The sequence below is a fragment of the Drosophila pseudoobscura genome, chromosome X (genome assembly GCF_009870125.1).
Source record: "Drosophila pseudoobscura strain MV-25-SWS-2005 chromosome X, UCI_Dpse_MV25, whole genome shotgun sequence".
Taxonomy (NCBI): Eukaryota; Metazoa; Arthropoda; class Insecta; order Diptera; family Drosophilidae; genus Drosophila; species Drosophila pseudoobscura.
This window is the reverse complement of record NC_046683.1, coordinates 61,804,501-61,822,512: the sequence shown is the minus strand read 5'-3', so window position 1 is coordinate 61,822,512 and position 18,012 is coordinate 61,804,501. Positions and strand designations below refer to the sequence as shown.

General features: G+C 46.4%; 5 protein-coding genes across 8 annotated transcripts; 2 read left to right on the top strand and 3 right to left on the bottom strand.

Moving 5' to 3' along the window:
• Positions 1–2,848: 2,848 nt before the first annotated feature.
• Positions 2,849–4,727, bottom strand: LOC6900239 (uncharacterized). The gene is made up of 3 exons (XM_002135532.3): positions 4,595–4,727; positions 3,227–3,310; positions 2,849–3,169 (listed from the first exon to the last, which is right to left on the bottom strand). The coding sequence occupies exons 2-3, from the start codon at positions 3,290–3,292 to the stop codon at positions 2,888–2,890; spliced, it is 348 nt and encodes a 115-aa protein (XP_002135568.2). The 5' UTR covers positions 3,293–3,310; positions 4,595–4,727; the 3' UTR covers positions 2,849–2,887.
• Positions 4,728–4,884: 157 nt separating this feature from the next.
• Positions 4,885–6,851, top strand: LOC6900240 (protein IWS1 homolog). 2 transcript variants are annotated; one of them, XM_033383770.1, is made up of 3 exons: positions 4,885–5,065; positions 5,163–5,183; positions 5,246–6,851. In XM_033383770.1, exon 3 carries the CDS (start codon positions 5,300–5,302, stop codon positions 6,458–6,460), a length of 1,161 nt encoding a protein of 386 aa, XP_033239661.1. In that variant the 5' UTR covers positions 4,885–5,065; positions 5,163–5,183; positions 5,246–5,299; the 3' UTR covers positions 6,461–6,851. The 2 variants fall into 2 exon arrangements, with proteins under 2 accessions (XP_033239661.1, XP_002135569.2); XM_002135533.3 differs by having other exon boundaries at positions 4,885–5,183.
• A 5,486-nt stretch (positions 6,852–12,337) lies between these two features.
• On the bottom strand, positions 12,338–13,245 carry mRpL21 (mitochondrial ribosomal protein L21). Its single transcript, XM_001352896.4, has 2 exons — positions 13,069–13,245; positions 12,338–12,996 (listed from the first exon to the last, which is right to left on the bottom strand). The coding sequence occupies exons 1-2, from the start codon at positions 13,136–13,138 to the stop codon at positions 12,452–12,454; spliced, it is 615 nt and encodes a 204-aa protein (XP_001352932.1). The 5' UTR covers positions 13,139–13,245; the 3' UTR covers positions 12,338–12,451.
• Positions 13,246–13,529: 284 nt separating this feature from the next.
• Positions 13,530–15,228, top strand: rept (RuvB-like helicase 2 rept). The gene has a single exon (XM_001352897.4). The coding sequence runs from the start codon at positions 13,678–13,680 to the stop codon at positions 15,118–15,120; it is 1,443 nt and encodes a 480-aa protein (XP_001352933.1). The 5' UTR covers positions 13,530–13,677; the 3' UTR covers positions 15,121–15,228.
• A 149-nt stretch (positions 15,229–15,377) lies between these two features.
• Positions 15,378–17,918, bottom strand: nes (lysophosphatidylcholine acyltransferase 3 protein nessy). Of its 3 annotated transcripts, none has more exons than XM_015188522.2 (4): positions 17,820–17,918; positions 17,351–17,466; positions 16,257–17,287; positions 15,378–16,201 (listed from the first exon to the last, which is right to left on the bottom strand). In XM_015188522.2, the coding sequence occupies exons 2-4, from the start codon at positions 17,457–17,459 to the stop codon at positions 15,899–15,901; spliced, it is 1,443 nt and encodes a 480-aa protein (XP_015044008.2). In that variant the 5' UTR covers positions 17,460–17,466; positions 17,820–17,918; the 3' UTR covers positions 15,378–15,898. The 3 variants fall into 3 exon arrangements, with proteins under 3 accessions (XP_015044008.2, XP_015044010.2, XP_001352934.2); XM_015188524.2 differs by having other exon boundaries at positions 17,763–17,882; XM_001352898.3 differs by having other exon boundaries at positions 17,595–17,855.
• Between the last annotated feature and the right edge of the window lie 94 nt (positions 17,919–18,012).

Sequence of the window (18,012 nt, the reverse complement as noted above, 5' to 3'; positions counted from 1 at the left end):
CAGCCCCTACTCATCCCCCCCCCATCCTGCCGCCATCCAATGGGATGCCATTCGCTCGTACGGTCTCCGTTCCCTGTGCACCTTGGCGCTAATCGCATTTCAATTGTTGAAACGAATTGAATGAAGTGTTGAAGTTCTAGCACACACACATGCATACGTATGTGTGTATGGGATAGATATAGATTTCCCCGATGAGCGGACAAGTTCATAAAAGTAAATCCAAAGGCAGGGCAGGCAACAATAAGCGAATTTAGGTGTCAAACAGCAGGTGGCAATGGCAGCCAACGGAAGTGCCTGACAGTCGTTCGATTGCGGGTTTGGGGTCGGTCTATGGGGACTGCTCCAGAGACAGATGATATCTTAAACATCCCGCAAGCACACGCACACATACACACACAATCACACATGAATACCCAGCCAGGCAGCCGCCCCAAAATGTTATCAGAAACGAAAGCAGAGAAGAAAAAAAATAGGAACCAGAACTGTTGTACAATTTTTGACATGGGTTTTCCCCCCACAAACAAAAGGGACCCCCCACACAGACATGAGGGGGGGATTTTTGGGGTGTTGTATAGATAGGTATATGTATGTATATAGAACCTTCTTTCGATATCATTTTGGACACTGCCCGGCCCCGGCCCCGGCCCTGGTCCTGGCTTTGGCAAACCGCAAGAACATCAACTGATGGCAGATAAATTAAATTTTGCGGTTCTAAATGCGCAATCAATGAGGCGTTCCACACTGCCATACGGGGTATGGGACACAATACATCGAAGTCTGCGATACGAGCGAAGCTCTATCGGAAAACTATGTAGGAATAAAATTTAAAAATTGAACAAAACAAGAGCCAATAAGTTGACCTCCGCCATTGGCAGCCTCAGACTTTCGGGACAGACCAGGAACGCCCCTCGCAGACGCAAAAAAACCAAACGAAACGAATCGAAAGGAGAGGAAAGGAATCCAAAAAGTTGTTAGTGAAACTTTTGCCAAACGACTACCAATATTGACTCACCGTGAAGGAGTTTCCTCCTTTTGCACACACCACACCCCCTCCCTTTTGGGATGATTCAAGTGGTGGTGTGGGTGTGAGTGGGTGTGTGAGTGTGAGTGTGAGTGCGTGTACAGTTGACACCTTGAAGCTGTGAAGCACCAAAGTTGTTGCTGCTGTCTGGCTGTCTGGCAGTCTGGCTCTGTGTTTATTGGTATTTATTCGACTGCCGGAATGCCTAATCAAACAGTCGACAGTCGGGCACAGGTACTTGAAGGGGCTGTGCTTGAGCATACAGAATACAACTAATATTGGAAACGAAGGCAGGTCGCCGTTTTACCCGAGGATAAGCAGGGGGAAAGGTGCAAATAAAGGGCTATCCTGGGTAAGGGATCGGCTTCCCTTGGCAGATAGAGGTTAAATAAACCTTCCTCTTAAACAGATACATTTAATTCTTTAATCCGAATACAGCAAACCTTGAAAGACAGTGAAAGGAGCGAATAAATCATAGTATAAACATTTCTAAGAGTAAAAGTTATATCAGTCTTACCACTCGTTACTCCATAGATATGGTGCTTCCGCTTAAAGCATTCTTAAGTCTCATCCTTACTCCATAGCAAATGAAATATCTCTCTTTTGTATCAAGGAGTTTTGGATCGTCGTCGTGGCCCCAAGGGGCTTACCCTCTAGTAAAGAATAGTAATGGGTATATTATATTGACTTTTAGTTGGAAGCGATCATTCTGACCTGGTCATGCTAAAAAAGCCAAGGCTACGGATACCAAAGGCAGCCCACGTACTCCCACCTGCTCCGAAAAATATTTCGGACGGAGTGTACGACGACTTCAAAAGGTACGAGACGACACAAACGTAACGAGAGTCTCGTTACGAGACCAAGCAATCGATTGTACAAACAACCACTGATACCCTGCTTTATACACCTTCTGTGATCTTCTTTTCCAGCGCCATTGTTCAGTTCAAATTTTCACGATTTCCCCGCTTTTCACGATCCCAAAGCGGCAAAAGAAGGCGGAGCCGTGCAATCTGAACCGGGATTGGAAGCTGGAACTGAAAGAGAGCGATGCATGTAAAAAATACTCGCTCATTCCAGGCTCTCCTGCTGCTGCTCTTACTTACATGCATATATGTACATATGTTCTCCATGGCTCTCCTGCTGCTCTGCATAATTGCTCTGCTCGCTTTCTGCTCCTCGTCTTCCTCCCACTCATACTGCCAAAGAAGAGAGTGCCTTGGAGAGAGGTTTGTGTGCAGAGAGGCTTAAAGTGGGCTCTTCTTCTCTTCCTGGTTGCTCGTTTTGTCGGATCTTCTCCGTCTCGAAGTGCAAAAACAATAGCAACCTCTTTTGTGATGAGTGTGTGGTCTGCTCCTCCTCGTCTCCTCAGATCTTACTCCAGCGTGAGTTATTTATAGTGTTAAAGATCTTAGAAATCGTAGGAGTAAGAACGGGGTACCGCTTGAAAGATATACATATGTACATATGTTATTAAAACTCATCAGAGAACATATTGGTGATGAGCTGCGTTTCTGTTCAAAATCAGTTAAAAATTGCTTAAATAGAGTCATCCCAAAAAATCACTGCGTTCGCTTCGATTGCTAAATTTGAATAGTTATCTGCTTAATATGATATCTTGAATATTTCCAAAAATTTACTCATTTATCGCTTAAGCGATTCTTAAAACATTATGTATACCAAACAAGTATTATGTACCAAAGTCGATTATTATATTATTCGTTTTAGCATTTAAACACCTCAATTAATCAATTAAAAAGATTTCTAAGATGCTCTAAATACATATTAGTTTTAATAAATCATTCGAGTGTGTTTAGAATTTACATTTAAGCTCCTTTAAGCTAAAGTATTTGTGGTTATATTTTTGTTTTAGGGGGATTTTTTACGGATTTGAAAATGCTCCAAATTTTTTTGCGGAATGAGGCACATCTTCATATCGCTGGCCAAATGGAATGCCGCATTGAAGGCGCCCATGGGCGATACAGGAGCTGCCTTTTCGGCCGGCATCAGAAATTTGGCAGCCCCGGCGTACGTTTCCTTCTTTGGTCCGGAAGAGGAGGGTATCGATGCCTTATCGACACGTTTGAGGCAATGTTTCTCGATCACAGACTTGCAGCAATCCTGTAGACTCATCACCGTCATTTCGGTGGCCTGTAAAAAATTATATCTTAGAAACGCTTGGGAATGGTTGGTCCTTCAAAGACCCACCTGCTTCTTTGGACCCCCAATTTCGGCGGCTGTCTCAACGATTGAATGCACATTCAATTTTTCCATGGTATTTGTTTAATGAAACTTTAAATTAAATAAAAATAAATAATAATTATCAGAATGCGTGCAATTTCCATTGTCAGTCGTTTTATAGCCCATTTCTGACAGGCTCAGTATGGTCACACTGTTGCTTTTTTAGGGAACAGCTGATCCGTGAATGTGCAAATCTCTTTTTGGCGGACTCGACTATTAACCCGCATACACGAGTGGGTCAATGGCCTAACAGATCAACGTAAAAAAAGGTTCAAGGCAACTTTTACATGCAAAAAGCAGCAGCATACAAATTCTATATCAAAGGGTTCGCTTCTTCCGAGCCTCAATCGGAGGAGCCATGCCGCAGGAGGAAATACACATATTTATTAATTAACCATTATATCCGTTGGACTGGACCGGACTGCCTTCTGACTGATGACTGAGGATGATGCTGCTTCTGGGGAGGCTGTAGCCTGTAGCCTGTAGCCGACTGCTAGCCCATTGATGATAAATGGCTGTCTGAAGTGCAATTTGCATGCGAGTCGAACAAAAAGGCGAGCAGGAGCAGCCAAGGGGGGGGGTATAGAAAATCAGCGGCCAGCATTGATGCCATTGAGAGGCGGACACAAAACATCAGCGGACAAAAGGGGCAGTACGGGCTGGCGGGATGGCCAACCTGTCCGTTGATGAGCATCATTATGCCAAAGTGCGGAAAGGAAGCACTGCCTGGGACATGACATGGCTGTCCGTCGGATCACCGGGCCCGGTCCCGGCCCTGAAGAGTTGACAATTATGACAGGCGCTGGGCAGACAGTCGACATGCGCCGACTCTTCTCTTCTGCTGATGCTGCTGCTGCTGCTGATGATGTTTCTGTTGCTGGAATTAACGCCATTTTAATTGAATTTTAATATTTCACTCACGACTCCACAGACGGAAGTGGCAGTGCGGCTGCTGTCTGCTGGCTGCTGGCTGATGGCTGCCACAAGGGCCACGTTCTGGGTGGGACAAAACCGCAAGTAAAATGCGAGGAGTAGGCAGACCAGCAATAACTGCCCAATGAAATAGCCATTATGGAAATCTGTTGCCACTTTTGGTCCCCACAATGGATAATGACGTATTAAATTTTCGGATCTGCACACGACACACGGAGCCACGGACACACGACACTAAAAACCTTCAATTGCCTGGCAAAATGTGTTTAATGAAGAGCTAAATAATTATATTATTCAACATAATTATCCAGATATGTATTGGCCTGTGTGTTGGTGTGTCCGATGACACGGCAAGAATTTTCTGGCCACAGCAAATATGAAAAATACTCGAAAACTACTTACCCCAAAATATTTGCACGGTCCCGTGAGCAAAACTTGAACCAAATTGCACTTTTCACTCAATGAATATTTCGAAACTTTTGTAAAATAATTGACAACTTTTCCTCACACAAATTGTCGCAAAGCTGCCAGCCTTCTAAAACGAGAACGGTTTCGATCAAACTATCAGTAAGGGTATCGTTAATCAGTAACGAAAATAGTGTCTTATGACATTAGACTGGCTAACTCCAGCGCTCTAACTCCGGCTCGTTTTCTCGGTGAGAGTGAGAGACATAAATACTGGGAGCCTCTGCTTCTCTGCGGCATAAATGATCGAATGTTACACTTTTCCGATCCAATTTTACATCCTTTTGGAGGCCTGTCTGGAGGTTGGTCTCACGCTCTTCAATTCAAGCTTAGTGGCACACGGCCATAACCTAACTGCCATCTATGTAGTGCTAGAAAATGTGCAAGCAGCGCTGATTCCGTGTGTTGGTAAACAACAAATTTCTGCGCTCTCGATTTGTTTTATTCTGTGCCTTTCTGTGTTAATTTTGCTATTAAAACCACTAAAATGAATGCTGGACGCAAGGATCAAGAGCAAGCTCAAGCGGTAAGCCAGAAGAATAGCAGCGCACATGAGTTTAATCATTATCTAATTGTTTTCCATGGCAGGCCGCTGCCCAGTCCGGTCTGAGGCCATCACGACCACCGACTTTCGATCAGCGCATGCAGGCAGTGGAGGACGGAATCGAAAAACTGGCTGAAATGATCGAGGATTACAAGAGATGTTACCGATCGACTGAACCGGAACCGCAGGCCAAGACGCCGAAGCACAAAGCAGCGAATGCACCAGTGAATGCACCAGCGAGTGCACCAGCGAATGCACCAGCGAGTGCACCTGTGAATGCACAAGCGAATACTCTGGGAAAAAACGCAACGAATGCAAACGGCAAGGAGCCCCGAGTGAAGAAACCAACGAGCACCGAATCCATGGCACCGACCAGCTACCAAGCCATGGTACAGCCAAAAATCGAAGCCTCACTGACAATGGACCTCACAACAACCATCAAAGCCATTGAGAAGATGTGGCAGCCGAAGCACCAGGTGCCACCAAAGAAGATCAAATTAAGCTCCCAATCTGAGGCACCATTGAAGATCAGACTGGAACTGGAAGGCTCAGAGGGCATGTCGCCACCGAAGACAGAATCCGTGGAATCGACTAGCACCCAGGCTATGGCACCAAAGAAGATCAAAGGAAGCTCCCAATCTGAGGCACCATTGAAGATCAAACTGGAACTGGAAAGCCCAGAGGGCATGTCGCCACCGAAGATAGAATCTGTGGAATCGACTAGCACCCAGGCTATGGCACCAAAGAAGATCAAAGAAAGCTCCCAATCTGAGGCACCACGGAAGATCAGACTGGAACTGGAAGGCTCAGAGGGCATGTCGCCACCGAAGATGGAATCCGTGGAATCGACTAGCACCCAGGCTATGCCACCAAAGAAGATCAAAGAAAGCTCCCAATCTGAGGCACCACGGAAGATCAGACTGGAACTGGAAGGCTCAGAGGGCATGTCGCCACCGAAGATGGAATCCGTGGAATCGACTAGCACCCAGGCGATGGCACTAAAGAAGATTAAAGGAAGCTCCCAATCTGAGGCACCACGGAAGATCAGACTGGAACTGGAAGGCTCAGAGGGCATGTCGCCACCGAAGATGGAATCCGTGGAATCGACTAGCACCCAGGCTATGCCACCAAAGAAGATCAAAGAAAGCTCCCAATCTGAGGCACCACGGAAGATCAAACTGGAACTGAAAGTCGAAGACTCACCGCAAAAAGACGATGATCCAGCCAATAATTCCATTGAGATGTTGCAGCAGGAGTAATCGGTTGAAAATTGTAACCAAGAGAGCCCTTCGACAGGGCACAACTGGAGAAGGGACACGTGAATTTTTCTTTTTTTATTAGACACTATGAAAGTGTGATGAGGATGGTCCTCTTCCAATCGAAAACTAGAGACCTGTTATTAGTTAGAGATAGTTATTAGACTATTAGTTCTATAAATTAAGTATAACCTTCAATCATTTCTATGTGCTCATTTTTCCAGATGAAGACACTAAATTAATTTCTATAATTTCCAGAAAAAACACACCCAGTCTTAGATATACTTACATACATATTAACATATCAACCAAAATTGAGTGCCAAAACCTATTTTCAAACTAATTTGTTAACGAACTTAATCTTTTTCTAAATATAACTATGTTAAAGCGCATACATTTTATGAAATTGTTGTGCCAAGAATTCCCATGTGGATGCATAGAATCATCCGCAGGTTCAACATTGAAATGGTGTATACATATATATAGGCAGGGAGCTGTACGAATACATGATCAAATATTTTGTCACGACCAACAATTTCCGAGTGGCTGCACCTCCCCGCCCCGCCCAGTGGGGCAGGGCCGGTTCCCATGGCCAAATATTAAATGGCATTGTGACAAAACGCAACGACAACTGCCGGCTACTGAAACTGTCAACTATCGATGGAGGTTGGTGGTGGTGGTGGTGGTGCTGCTTGATGATGATGACGTGTTTGGGAGACGGAAGAGAGACCAGAGGACCCATGGAAGGACCCCGCTTGCAATCAGATTCAGCGCCAAACTGCAGTTGACAATTTCTTCGTGTAACATGCAAATTTCAACGAATTTCAATCACAATTTCGCCCGCTTTCCCCGCCTCGCTTTCTGTGCGCACAGAGTGCGTATGAGCAATGAAAAAGTAATTAAATTTAACAGAACTCGACGAGTGAGAAGCACTGCGGGCGAGTCCTGCCCAGGGCCCAGGGCCCAGGCTAGTTAGACGGCGCTCACACACACACAGACCAAAAAAGAAAAGCGATTGGGGGAAAACTGTCATTATTAACGCATTGAAAGCCGTGGCCTGACAGCTGGTGTTCGTTCCCCCCTTCGAAAAAAAACGAAAGAGAATTGGAATAGGGTGTGTAGGGGGGTAGGGAGGTAGGGAGGTAGGTGGTGGTAGGTGGCATGTTGACACTTTGCCGAGGACCAAATGACATTTATTGAAATTTCATCATTAAAAGCTGGCACCAGGAAAGAGTCGAGTGGCGTCGATGGGGAAGCCAAACTGTTTGTCAACTTTGCTGCTTGTCGAACTTATTTAAATTCGAATTGTGACACGTGCAGAGAGGGTACACCCGGGGTGGAGCTGGAGCTGGAGCTGGAGCACATACTAGATTGTCATATCAGCCATCATCATCAGAGATGGTTATCGGTAGAGGCGTTGGTTGGGCACAACCCTTCGTTGGCCTCTTCAATCGGGGAAAAATCACTCTTTTTGGCATCGCAAACAACAATTCAGTGAACAGAAAAATATCCCCAAGGAATAGATCAAGCATTTTTTTTCCCCCCCATATTTTTGCATAATTTGCATGGAAAAAGTTTTCAAGTTATGCGTAAGGTGACAGAAAACATCATCATCATCATCATCCCCTCAATGGAGAATGATATGTGAGTTTATAATTTGAATGTAATATGCTTTAGGGCAAATTGGGGGCTGGGGTCTGGGCTTGGATCCATATATAATGCGATAGGAATACATATTTGCATGAGGGTCGATGGCAAAGTTCCAGAATCAGGGGTACATCTAAATTTTCGTTGGATTTCGATTTCTTGGGACCGACTTTTGTGGTTGAATTTTAAGGACCGAAAAGTAAGCCTTTTGTGTGCCTTGCCAAAGCTGTTAGTAATACAAAAATAAGGTTAGATCCCCCTCCTCTTGCCCTACCTGCCACTTTTGACAGGCGTAAGGCGTTAGTATATCGGAAAATTGTAAAATCATTCGAAAATTCCGAGAGACGACGTATATGCTCTAAATATACAGATAATAGCACGTAAGTTTTGTGATAGTTTTAGCCGCATTCAAGGGCTTGAAAAGTAAAAGACTGACGTCCCTCAGGCCCCTCACTAAAATGAGCGAACAGGAAGCAAACGAAGCAAACGAACAGATGGCGACTGGTGGCGACAATCCAGAAGAACCATTGAGCTGCGTGGTTATGCTGAGTAGTTTTCTCACCTCCAATTCGACAATAACTCTCAGCGAGTTCCGCAAGTATGGCATCCACGATGGCTACAAGTACGTCCCAAAGGCTAAAGATGTCGTGCCGCCCTATTGTGTAGTGCATTATGTGGCCGAGAAGAACATGAACCTGGCCGTGATTAGCGATGTTAAACTCTTTTTGGAAGACAATCCAGAGATTGAGATTGAATAGACCAACTTGGATGCCGATGCTGTGGCCGATGCGGAGCCAGATCCTTTAGAGCACTGATCCTTGTTCAAACAAGAAGAATAAATGTAGAAAAGTCCAATAAAATTGGAATTAGAATCAATTGCCCACCAGTGGCCCCCTGACTTTGACACTTAAGCGTTGTGTTTGTGTTTCTGTTTGCATCCCCCGAAGACCCCGAGGCGTAGCCCACAAAGCCACCCCCATTAACATTCCCTTGGAATCTTTTTCCATCTACTCCCCACCCTTCTGTCACTTCTTCTGGGGATCTGACCAGCCTGAGGGCGCGAAAAGGCTCGTCTCGACTCGGGCGAGGACCATGGACCGGGGACCGGGGTTCTAATCAAAAATGCAATGTTTGGCTTGGTTAAGCGGAAATCGGTAGATTGCGTTCGCACAGTTTTCGCTTGTTGATATTAACACATTCCCCCCCCCATCGACCCGTTGGCCCATCATCGGCCTTCGAATTGCGTGGGGGATGGCAGGGATAACAGGGATGGGGTCGGAGGTGGGTTAATGAAACGTCACAGATGATGATGACGGCGACGTTGGCATAAGATTTCAATGATATGTCAAAACTGAGTGATGCTGGGATGATGGATGGGTGGTCATAACACAGAGTGTATCCTTCCTCGACCACTCTCACCCTTTGCCCCTTTTTGCGCCACCCACCCATGCATCACACGCTTCTACGCATAAATTTACGGAAAATTTTTGGCCAGCTTGAGCCGCATTTACATGGGATTTGCTGCGAGGGGCGAAAGTACGAAAGCGCAGGAATGGGTGGGTGGGCTTAGGTGGAGAAAGGACGCTGGAAGACAAACAAACCCAGCATCCGCTCGGTGGCAATTTCCGTTTTGTCACTTAACGCACATCAAATGCAATTTTCCCTGGGCAAATAACATAATCAGGATAAGGACAGCCACAGCAACAGAAACAGTAGGGGAAAGGGGAACAGGGGAACAGGGGAATGGGGGAATGGGGTAATGGGAGTAGCATCAGGTGGAACATTTTATCACCTAAAACCGTTTCAACTTGTGCCTCCCATGTACCTACATATTTATTTTCTGCCAAAACCATATTGAAATTTGATTTGTCGCTCGGCAAAGTGCAGCGTTACACCGTATCCCGTGATGTGATGTGATGGATATTTGAGCAAAACTTGCCCGGAAGTGTGTCGACAATTGAATTTGTGCTGGTGCTGCTGCGTGTGCAATTTGCGACAAATTTGATGTGGCACCGTCGCCCCTAGGACGCCTTCCTGCATCCTGCCTGCTGCTAGGAGCCCTGCACAGAAGCAGAGGTGGGCCATAATTTTTAATGGCATTTTTATATGGAGCGAAAGTGATTTTATTTAGAAGGTGCCACCAGACCTGATATGACCAGACACCAAGGTGTCGCTTTTAATTTATGGTTAAGGCGGGTTGATTGACGGCCGGGTGGGACGGGGCGGGGCGGGAGAACTACTGGATCAGACTATAGTATAATCTTAGAGAGAGCGGCCGAGCTGGAGTGGCTTTTGATTCGTCCGAGCCTTCTTAAGCTGATTGGGAAAACAGTCTAAAGCTGAGTTGGCTTAAAAAACTTATGGATTGGTCCAGGTCATGCATTCAACCCGATCTGCAGCATTTTCACTCGGATGTAAAGCAAACCGGAAAGGCCACACGGAATGGGGCCAGGGAAAAGCAAAAGCTCAAAAGTAAACGCCTTTGGTTAGTGAAAAGTGAAACAGAAACGCAAACAAATACGACAGCAGACGACTCAGGACCAACTTACATCTGCTGATAAAGAAGGTGGCAGCCAGCAGGAGCCTCTCACCTGGTGGGTTGCAGCTACCGTAGCCCCGTCTCTTTTAATGAAAGATGACAACAACAACATAGACGATAAAAGGTTGTCATTAAAATTGCAGTGGTTGCTGCTGCCGCTGCTGCTGCTTCATTAGAGACTGCGACTGCTCTTTGTTGGGGTGAGTGTGGTGTGCGTGTGTGCGGCGGGAAGCTGACGAGAGGTTGCACATAAAGTAGGTTGGCGTTTTGGGTAAATACAACGGCAAATGGAATGGCGACGCAGCTGTAAAAGTCATTGAATCAAGATGAAAGTGGAATTTCTAATTGAAAGAGACAGTAGAAGGGCAACCATCTTCAAAAGGTTTGAATTGCGCACCAGGGGCTGCCCCACAATCAGAAAATACTGATATCGTTGCCAGACACACAAAAACGTAAGCACAAAAAGGTTGCCAGACGCGTGGAATATTTTAAAATGACAGTGCTGCCAGAAAGATATATTCACAAGACTCTAATCAGATGCAATAATATGTCTAAAACATAACAATCTGAGATAATTTCTATATTAATTACGTTTTAAAACAACTTGGAAAAACAGTTTCTTCATATATATCAACGAAATAGGGTATACCTGTGCTTAAACTCCGGTTGACGTGACATTTCATATTCACTTACGTTGCCACTGTTTTTTTGTTGACCTTTTTTGTTTAAAGCTTGTTTTATACACTATACAATAAAAGAGAGTACCTAAAAGTACTCAATCAGGTAAAAAATGTATTCATCAATGGCCTTAAATTACATGGTCAGAGCTAAAGTTTTTATTTAGGCAGCATTATTCAACGGAATAAAGATATTGAACAATTGGAACGATTTTTCTCTTACGTTTTATTACGTTTCAATTGTTCGACCTTTTTCGTTAAAACCTTTTTTTAAGCAAAATCTAAAAAAAGCAAGTAATAAAAACAAGCCAGTTAAGTAGAAAATTGATTCATCAATTGTATAAAATTATGTGGGCATGGCTAAATGTTCTATATAGCTAGTAATATTCGACGGAATAAAGAATTGGAACGATACTCGTTTGTGTATGCTACTGTTGTATGAGCAAAAGTGCCTTGTGCCTCTGCCTACAGTGGCTTCAAATGACAGTAAGTCCTGATGGCACAGGGCACTCCCCAAAAACAGCCGCTGTTCCACGGCTATTCCGTGCTTTCCACCCTCTTCGCACTTACAGTTACAGTCGAGAGACAGAGTCTGCAGTTGCGATGCCAAAACAACCAGCGGCGCCCTTTGGCGCAGTTGTGGCCCACTACTCCGGAGACCACCCCGGAGCAACAATCCGACCACAGAGCAGACCAACGCTGGATACGGATCTCCCAACGGCCATTAAGAATCTGCGCTGCTTTGCCGACTGGGACGGTAAGAACCATGGCTAGACTATCACCATGGACGGTGATTACTTCAGGTACGTGTTTGCGGTCAGATCATTACCTGGAACTTACCCATTCTGATGATGTAATGGAAACTGGGACCCACACTGGCTACAGCCAACACCATCTTCCTAAAGCCAGCCGAGCAGTCAATTTGGTGCGGTGTCTGGTTTCGGAAGAGCCGGCGCTGCCCTGTCCGATCCCGCAGATGTCGACAAGGTAGCCAATTTATAAACATACAACCAACACTTATCATAGATTTGGATATAATTTCCTTGATAAACAGCTTTTAGTAGTATCTGGTCACTGAAATCACTTCATTCAATCAAATACAAAAAGAAAAAAAGAAAAACAGATTTTAAACTAAAACAAGCGCCTTGAGGGCTCCTTTTCCGCCTCTGAACTGGCATCCACTGGGCGGGCCAGCTCAATGGAGTTGATCCGTATCATGGTATTGGGCGAACGCTGGAAATTGATTCGCATATACTGTTTCCTGCGCTTCTTCCTGAAGTGTGTCTTCGTGTGGGTCAGAGTCTTCTCGACAACGGTGGCCTTCACTGTGACCAGGCCGGACTCCAGGATGGGACGTCCGATCAGGGTGAAGTCGCGAGCCCCGGCCAGCAGTACCTTGTCCAGGCTGATCTCGTCGCCTATCGTGGGCGGCCAGTAGCCCTCGACCAGGATGATGTCGCCGGCGGTGATCTTGAACTGTTTTCCACAGAGATGGACCACGGCAAAGAGGCGGCCCTGCTCCATTTTGGCCACCTGTTGATTGACCCTCTCGCAGATGCTCTGGCACTCCTTCTGCTGATCTTTGGCAATGGCTGCCACATCAATCGCGGCGTCGGCGGCGGCAGGTTTGTTTTGTTGCCACAAAGCCGGTGCCAGACTCAAAGAGCGCATGGCACCTGGGAGGAGGGGAGACGCATAGGGAATGGTTATGTCACATTGTTTGGAGTTTTTATTTATGCTGCACTTACCCGTCAGCGCAGAAGTTCGTGTCGGGGCCTGGCGCAGCACTTGGCGCACAGTTTGCGCAAGAAACGACATTTTCTATGTTGGTTTTAACTTAAAAATACATAAAATTGTTCAACGAAAACGGCGGAGGAACGAGTCAGAACAGCTGTTACAGTGCTGCAATCGATAATATTATGAAAAATAACAACAGATGGCGTAATTTGGTATATTTCTAGTTCTAGTATATTTGACTATTTTTCAGGTTTCCATGCTGATAATTACAACCAATATGTAGCTAATATGTAGTTACCGTGTAGCTACCACATGGAAATTAACATTTTTTCTTACCTTTCTTGCTTAAATCGAATTTTAAAAACAATCCAAAAAAGCTCCCTTCGTATATTCATAGGTATATTTTGAAAATGAGACCGTATACTCGGTATATTTCTGTAGTATTTTGTAGTATTTTTTAAGGGTTCGCTGTTACCGTACAAATATTAGAAACAACGCGGCCCGGCACTAAAACTTCACATTCATATCCTAGGCAACTGATTTTCACTTTATAAACAATTTGCTAGCAGCCGCATAGAAGCAACTAAAATAACTTTCCAGTAATTTCTCCTAAAATAAAAATGACTGAAGCCGAGAAAATCGAAGTACGCGACATAACGCGTATTGAGCGCATTGGAGCCCACTCGCACATTCGCGGACTGGGCTTGGACGATGTCCTCGAGGCACGTGCTGTGTCGCAAGGCATGGTGGGGCAGAAGGACGCCCGCCGTGCCGCTGGCGTCGTTGTGCAGATGGTGCGCGAGGGAAAGATTGCCGGACGCTGCATTCTGCTCGCTGGCGAGCCGAGTACCGGCAAAACAGCCATTGCCGTGGGCATGGCCCAGGCCCTGGGCACTGAGACTCCATTCACCAGCATGTCTGGCTCGGAGATCTACTCGCTGGAGATGAGCAAGACGGAGGCCTTGTCCCAGGCCCTGCGCAAGAGCATCGGTGTGCGCATCAAGGAGGAGACTGAGATCATCGAAGGCGAGGTGGTGGAGATACAGATCGAACGCCCGGCCACCGGCACTGGCCAGAAGGTGGGCAAGGTCACCCTGAAGACCACTGAGATGGAGACCAACTACGATCTGGGCAACAAGATCATCGAGTGCTTCATGAAGGAGAAGATCCAGGCCGGCGATGTCATCACCATTGACAAGGCATCCGGCAAGGTCAATAAGCTGGGACGCAGCTTCACGCGTGCCCGGGACTACGATGCCACCGGGGCCCAGACGCGCTTTGTCCAGTGCCCCGAGGGCGAGCTCCAGAAGCGCAAGGAAGTGGTCCACACTGTGACCCTCCACGAGATCGACGTGATCAACAGCCGCACCCATGGCTTCCTGGCCTTGTTCTCGGGCGACACTGGCGAGATCAAGCAGGAGGTGCGCGACCAGATCAACAACAAGGTGCTGGAGTGGCGTGAGGAGGGCAAGGCTGAGATCAATCCGGGAGTGCTGTTCATCGACGAAGTCCACATGCTGGATATTGAATGCTTCTCGTACTTGAATCGTGCCCTGGAGTCGGACATGGCTCCGGTGGTGGTGATGGCCACCAATCGCGGCATCACACGCATTCGCGGCACCAACTACCGCAGTCCCCATGGCATACCCATCGATCTGCTCGATCGCATGATCATCATACGCACCGTTCCCTACTCGGAGAAGGAGGTGAAGGAGATCCTTAAGATTCGCTGCGAGGAGGAGGACTGCGTCATGCACCCGGATGCCCTGACCATCCTGACACGCATCGCCACCGACACTAGTCTGCGCTATGCCATCCAATTGATAACCACGGCCAACTTGGTTTGTCGCCGTCGCAAGGCCACCGAGGTCAACACCGAAGACGTCAAGAAGGTCTATTCGCTGTTCCTGGACGAGAATCGTTCCAGCAAGATCCTGAAGGAGTACCAGGACGACTACATGTTCAGCGAGATTACCGAAAAGGAGGAGGACTTTGGCATTGGCGGTGGGTCCAAGCGTCGCCTGGATATTGGCGCCGGCGATGCCGAGGCCATGGAGCATTAACTTAAGTCCCCTAGCATCCTCCCAGTACATTCTAATTTCTATTGATATTTCTAGTTTTTTGTTCAATAAATAAGTCTTCGCCTTGTATCTAAAAATAATGTAATTGCGTTTATTTCGTGTTTCTCCTGCTATCAATGAAGATTTGCACATTTCGCAAAGGTCTCTCCCGGTCTCTCGGTCTCCTCCGACAGGACGTTCCGTGGGCATGTGAAAAAATATATAGTACATGTATATATGTATGTATGAATCTTTGCGTATGGTATAAAATTGTCTTTATAGCTTAGATTTAAGTCTCGTCGGGTGGTGTTCGTTTAAGATGGCTGCAGGATAAGCAAACAAAATAAAAAATAGTTACGACTCCTCCGGACTATCATACAAGTGGGCATTAAGAAGTCTTAGATGGTGAGCGGGGCTTAGTTAGTTACTAATTGAACGAACATTTGCTGTGTCAACACTTATATAATTTACAAATCTATAGGTATCATATTACATATTTAAGACTCTGCAGTGCGCTTCGGGCAGTATAAGACAGCTGTCCCATTCTTTATGAAACACACTGCGTGTGTATTTTGGGGATAAGTTCTCCTCTCCTTTGACTAGGCAATCGAATCGATATTTGCGTGTGTTTTTGTGTTTAACAAATCTCCGTTTACAGTGGCATATTATTTGGTAGGAAACTACTTGATTTGGTTAGTAGATTAGTAAAAAGAATATGGATCCATCGTTAGTACTAATTCCAAACAATGTTCGTGAGGCAAAAACTAAAAACTCTTCGTTTCTACTGAGTCTTCTTCCCGCCGGTGGCGTCGGCACTGCTCTTGCCGCCGAAGCGCGACAAGTACAGATAGCTCTGATAGAAGGCTGCCCAGATGAGTAGCCAGATGAAGCCATAATAGTTCACGGCTTCAAAGACTACGATCCAGCGCTCGTACTTGAGGAACACAAAGGATGCCAGACACCAACCCATGTAGACGATGTTGTAGGACTTCAGGGTGGCGAAGTAAAGAATTTTGTAGACATCCGAGCTGTTCAGGAAGTTACCATATCGGGGCAGGACAACCTTGTCGTAGAAGTTTGTGATCTGAAAAAAGGGAATGCTAAAATTTGGATCTAAAGATCATGAGAGCCTCACTCACCTGCTTCTCTGTGCTGACAACCATATACTCCATGAGGAAAGCCATGTAGTAGCCACTGTGATAGCCATGCCAGATGGCCAGGAAACCCAGGGCCGCTCCATAGCTGATCGTGCGATTGTTGAGGAACTTCAAGCGCTTGTATATATACTGTCCCACCCACTGGTTCGTGTTCACATTGAAGCTCTGCACATAGTGCTCCATGGTGTTGCCCGTTTCCAGCAGGACCAGCTTCACATTGCTGCAGCCAGACCAGTCGGGCTCGCCATGCTCATCCGTGCCCTTGTAGGTGAAGCCAATGTAGATGAGGGCGCCCTCGGTGAGGAGCCAGCACGAGATGTACTTGTACAGGCTGAACTTTGCCCAAAAACCGAGCAGGTAGATCCGCTTGATGAATCCCACCTTGGCGAACTCTGGGCTAAGGAAGTACGAGTCGGGCAGTACGCTCAGCCCCACCTGACAAACGATTAGATAGAACACGCCGGCAGCCAGGCGACGCATGCCCGCCTCCACATTGCCCTCGTGCCTTCGGTAGTCTCCGTTGATAAAGTTCTGGTAGCGACGCATGGGAAACTGAGGTCCTATCAGGAAACCGCTGGGGAAGTACGCGAATGCCAAGAGCTCCAAAAGCGATGGTACCTGCGGCAGAGCAGTTTCCTTTTGTTCCTTGGACAGAGCCTCATTTGCCTTGAGACCGTCGGAGATGTCGAAGCCGAAGCCAATCATGCGCAGCACCAAAATGCAGTGCGGCATCGTCCACAGAATGTCATACTCGTTGCTGGATGTGTAAAAGTAGCCAAGCAGCAAGTAGGTCATGTGGAACGAGAAGTTCAGCCCAATCAAAAGCTTGATGTTCTGTCGCAAGAACAGGACCAGCAGATATGTTACGAGAATGCCCAGCAGCGAGTGATATGTGCCGACGCCATAGTTGAAGTAGCAGAGGCCAGCTCCACAGGTGAAGAAGAATACGTGATGCAGCATCTTCAAGGGTAAATCTGCAACATATTTGGTGTAGAGCGCAGCGATGGGATAGCCTGGAAAGGAGAGAGAGACAAAGAAGTTAAATTTGATACATACTAACCGATTAGAATACTCACCAGCCATAAGTGTTAGTAGAAGACGCAGTGCCTCCGGCGATACGCCCCCTAGCTCGGCTATGGAGCCCATCAGCCCCGCATCGGGTGTGTCCTCCAAACTTTCAGTCATGCTAAATCTGGGCAAAGAGTTAACAAACGTAAGGGCTCTTATCAGTTATAGTTATGGCTGGGATTCACTCGCGGTGTTTAATGGTTCAATGTGCCCCCAGGCTTATCACATTTAATTGTTATTGTTGTATATTACGCAAACTGATTGTTTCCTGATCGCTGAGAGCGGGAGAGTGGGAAGGCGAGAGCGAGAGCGATGCAATGCAGAGAGAAGCGAAGCAATAAAATCGAGCGCACTTGGTCAGGGTCAGTGGAAATCGATGCCACAACCAGTGGCTACTGACTACTACAATGAATGACGCACTTGTGGTCTGGCCGCCGAAGACTTGAATGTTTTATACTTATTGATTTGCAAACCAACCTAAAACTAGTAAGTGTATTTGTGACAACCAATTCTACGTAAACCTGTGAATGACAAGTGGAAAAAGTAAACAGAAGATTTTCCTTCCTCTCTAGGTTACACACCTTGCGTGCTAGTATATTTTGTTTAGTATTTTTGTGCATTTTCTGATTTGTTGAAGCATTTTCCAGTATTTATGAATTCACCTCGTTGT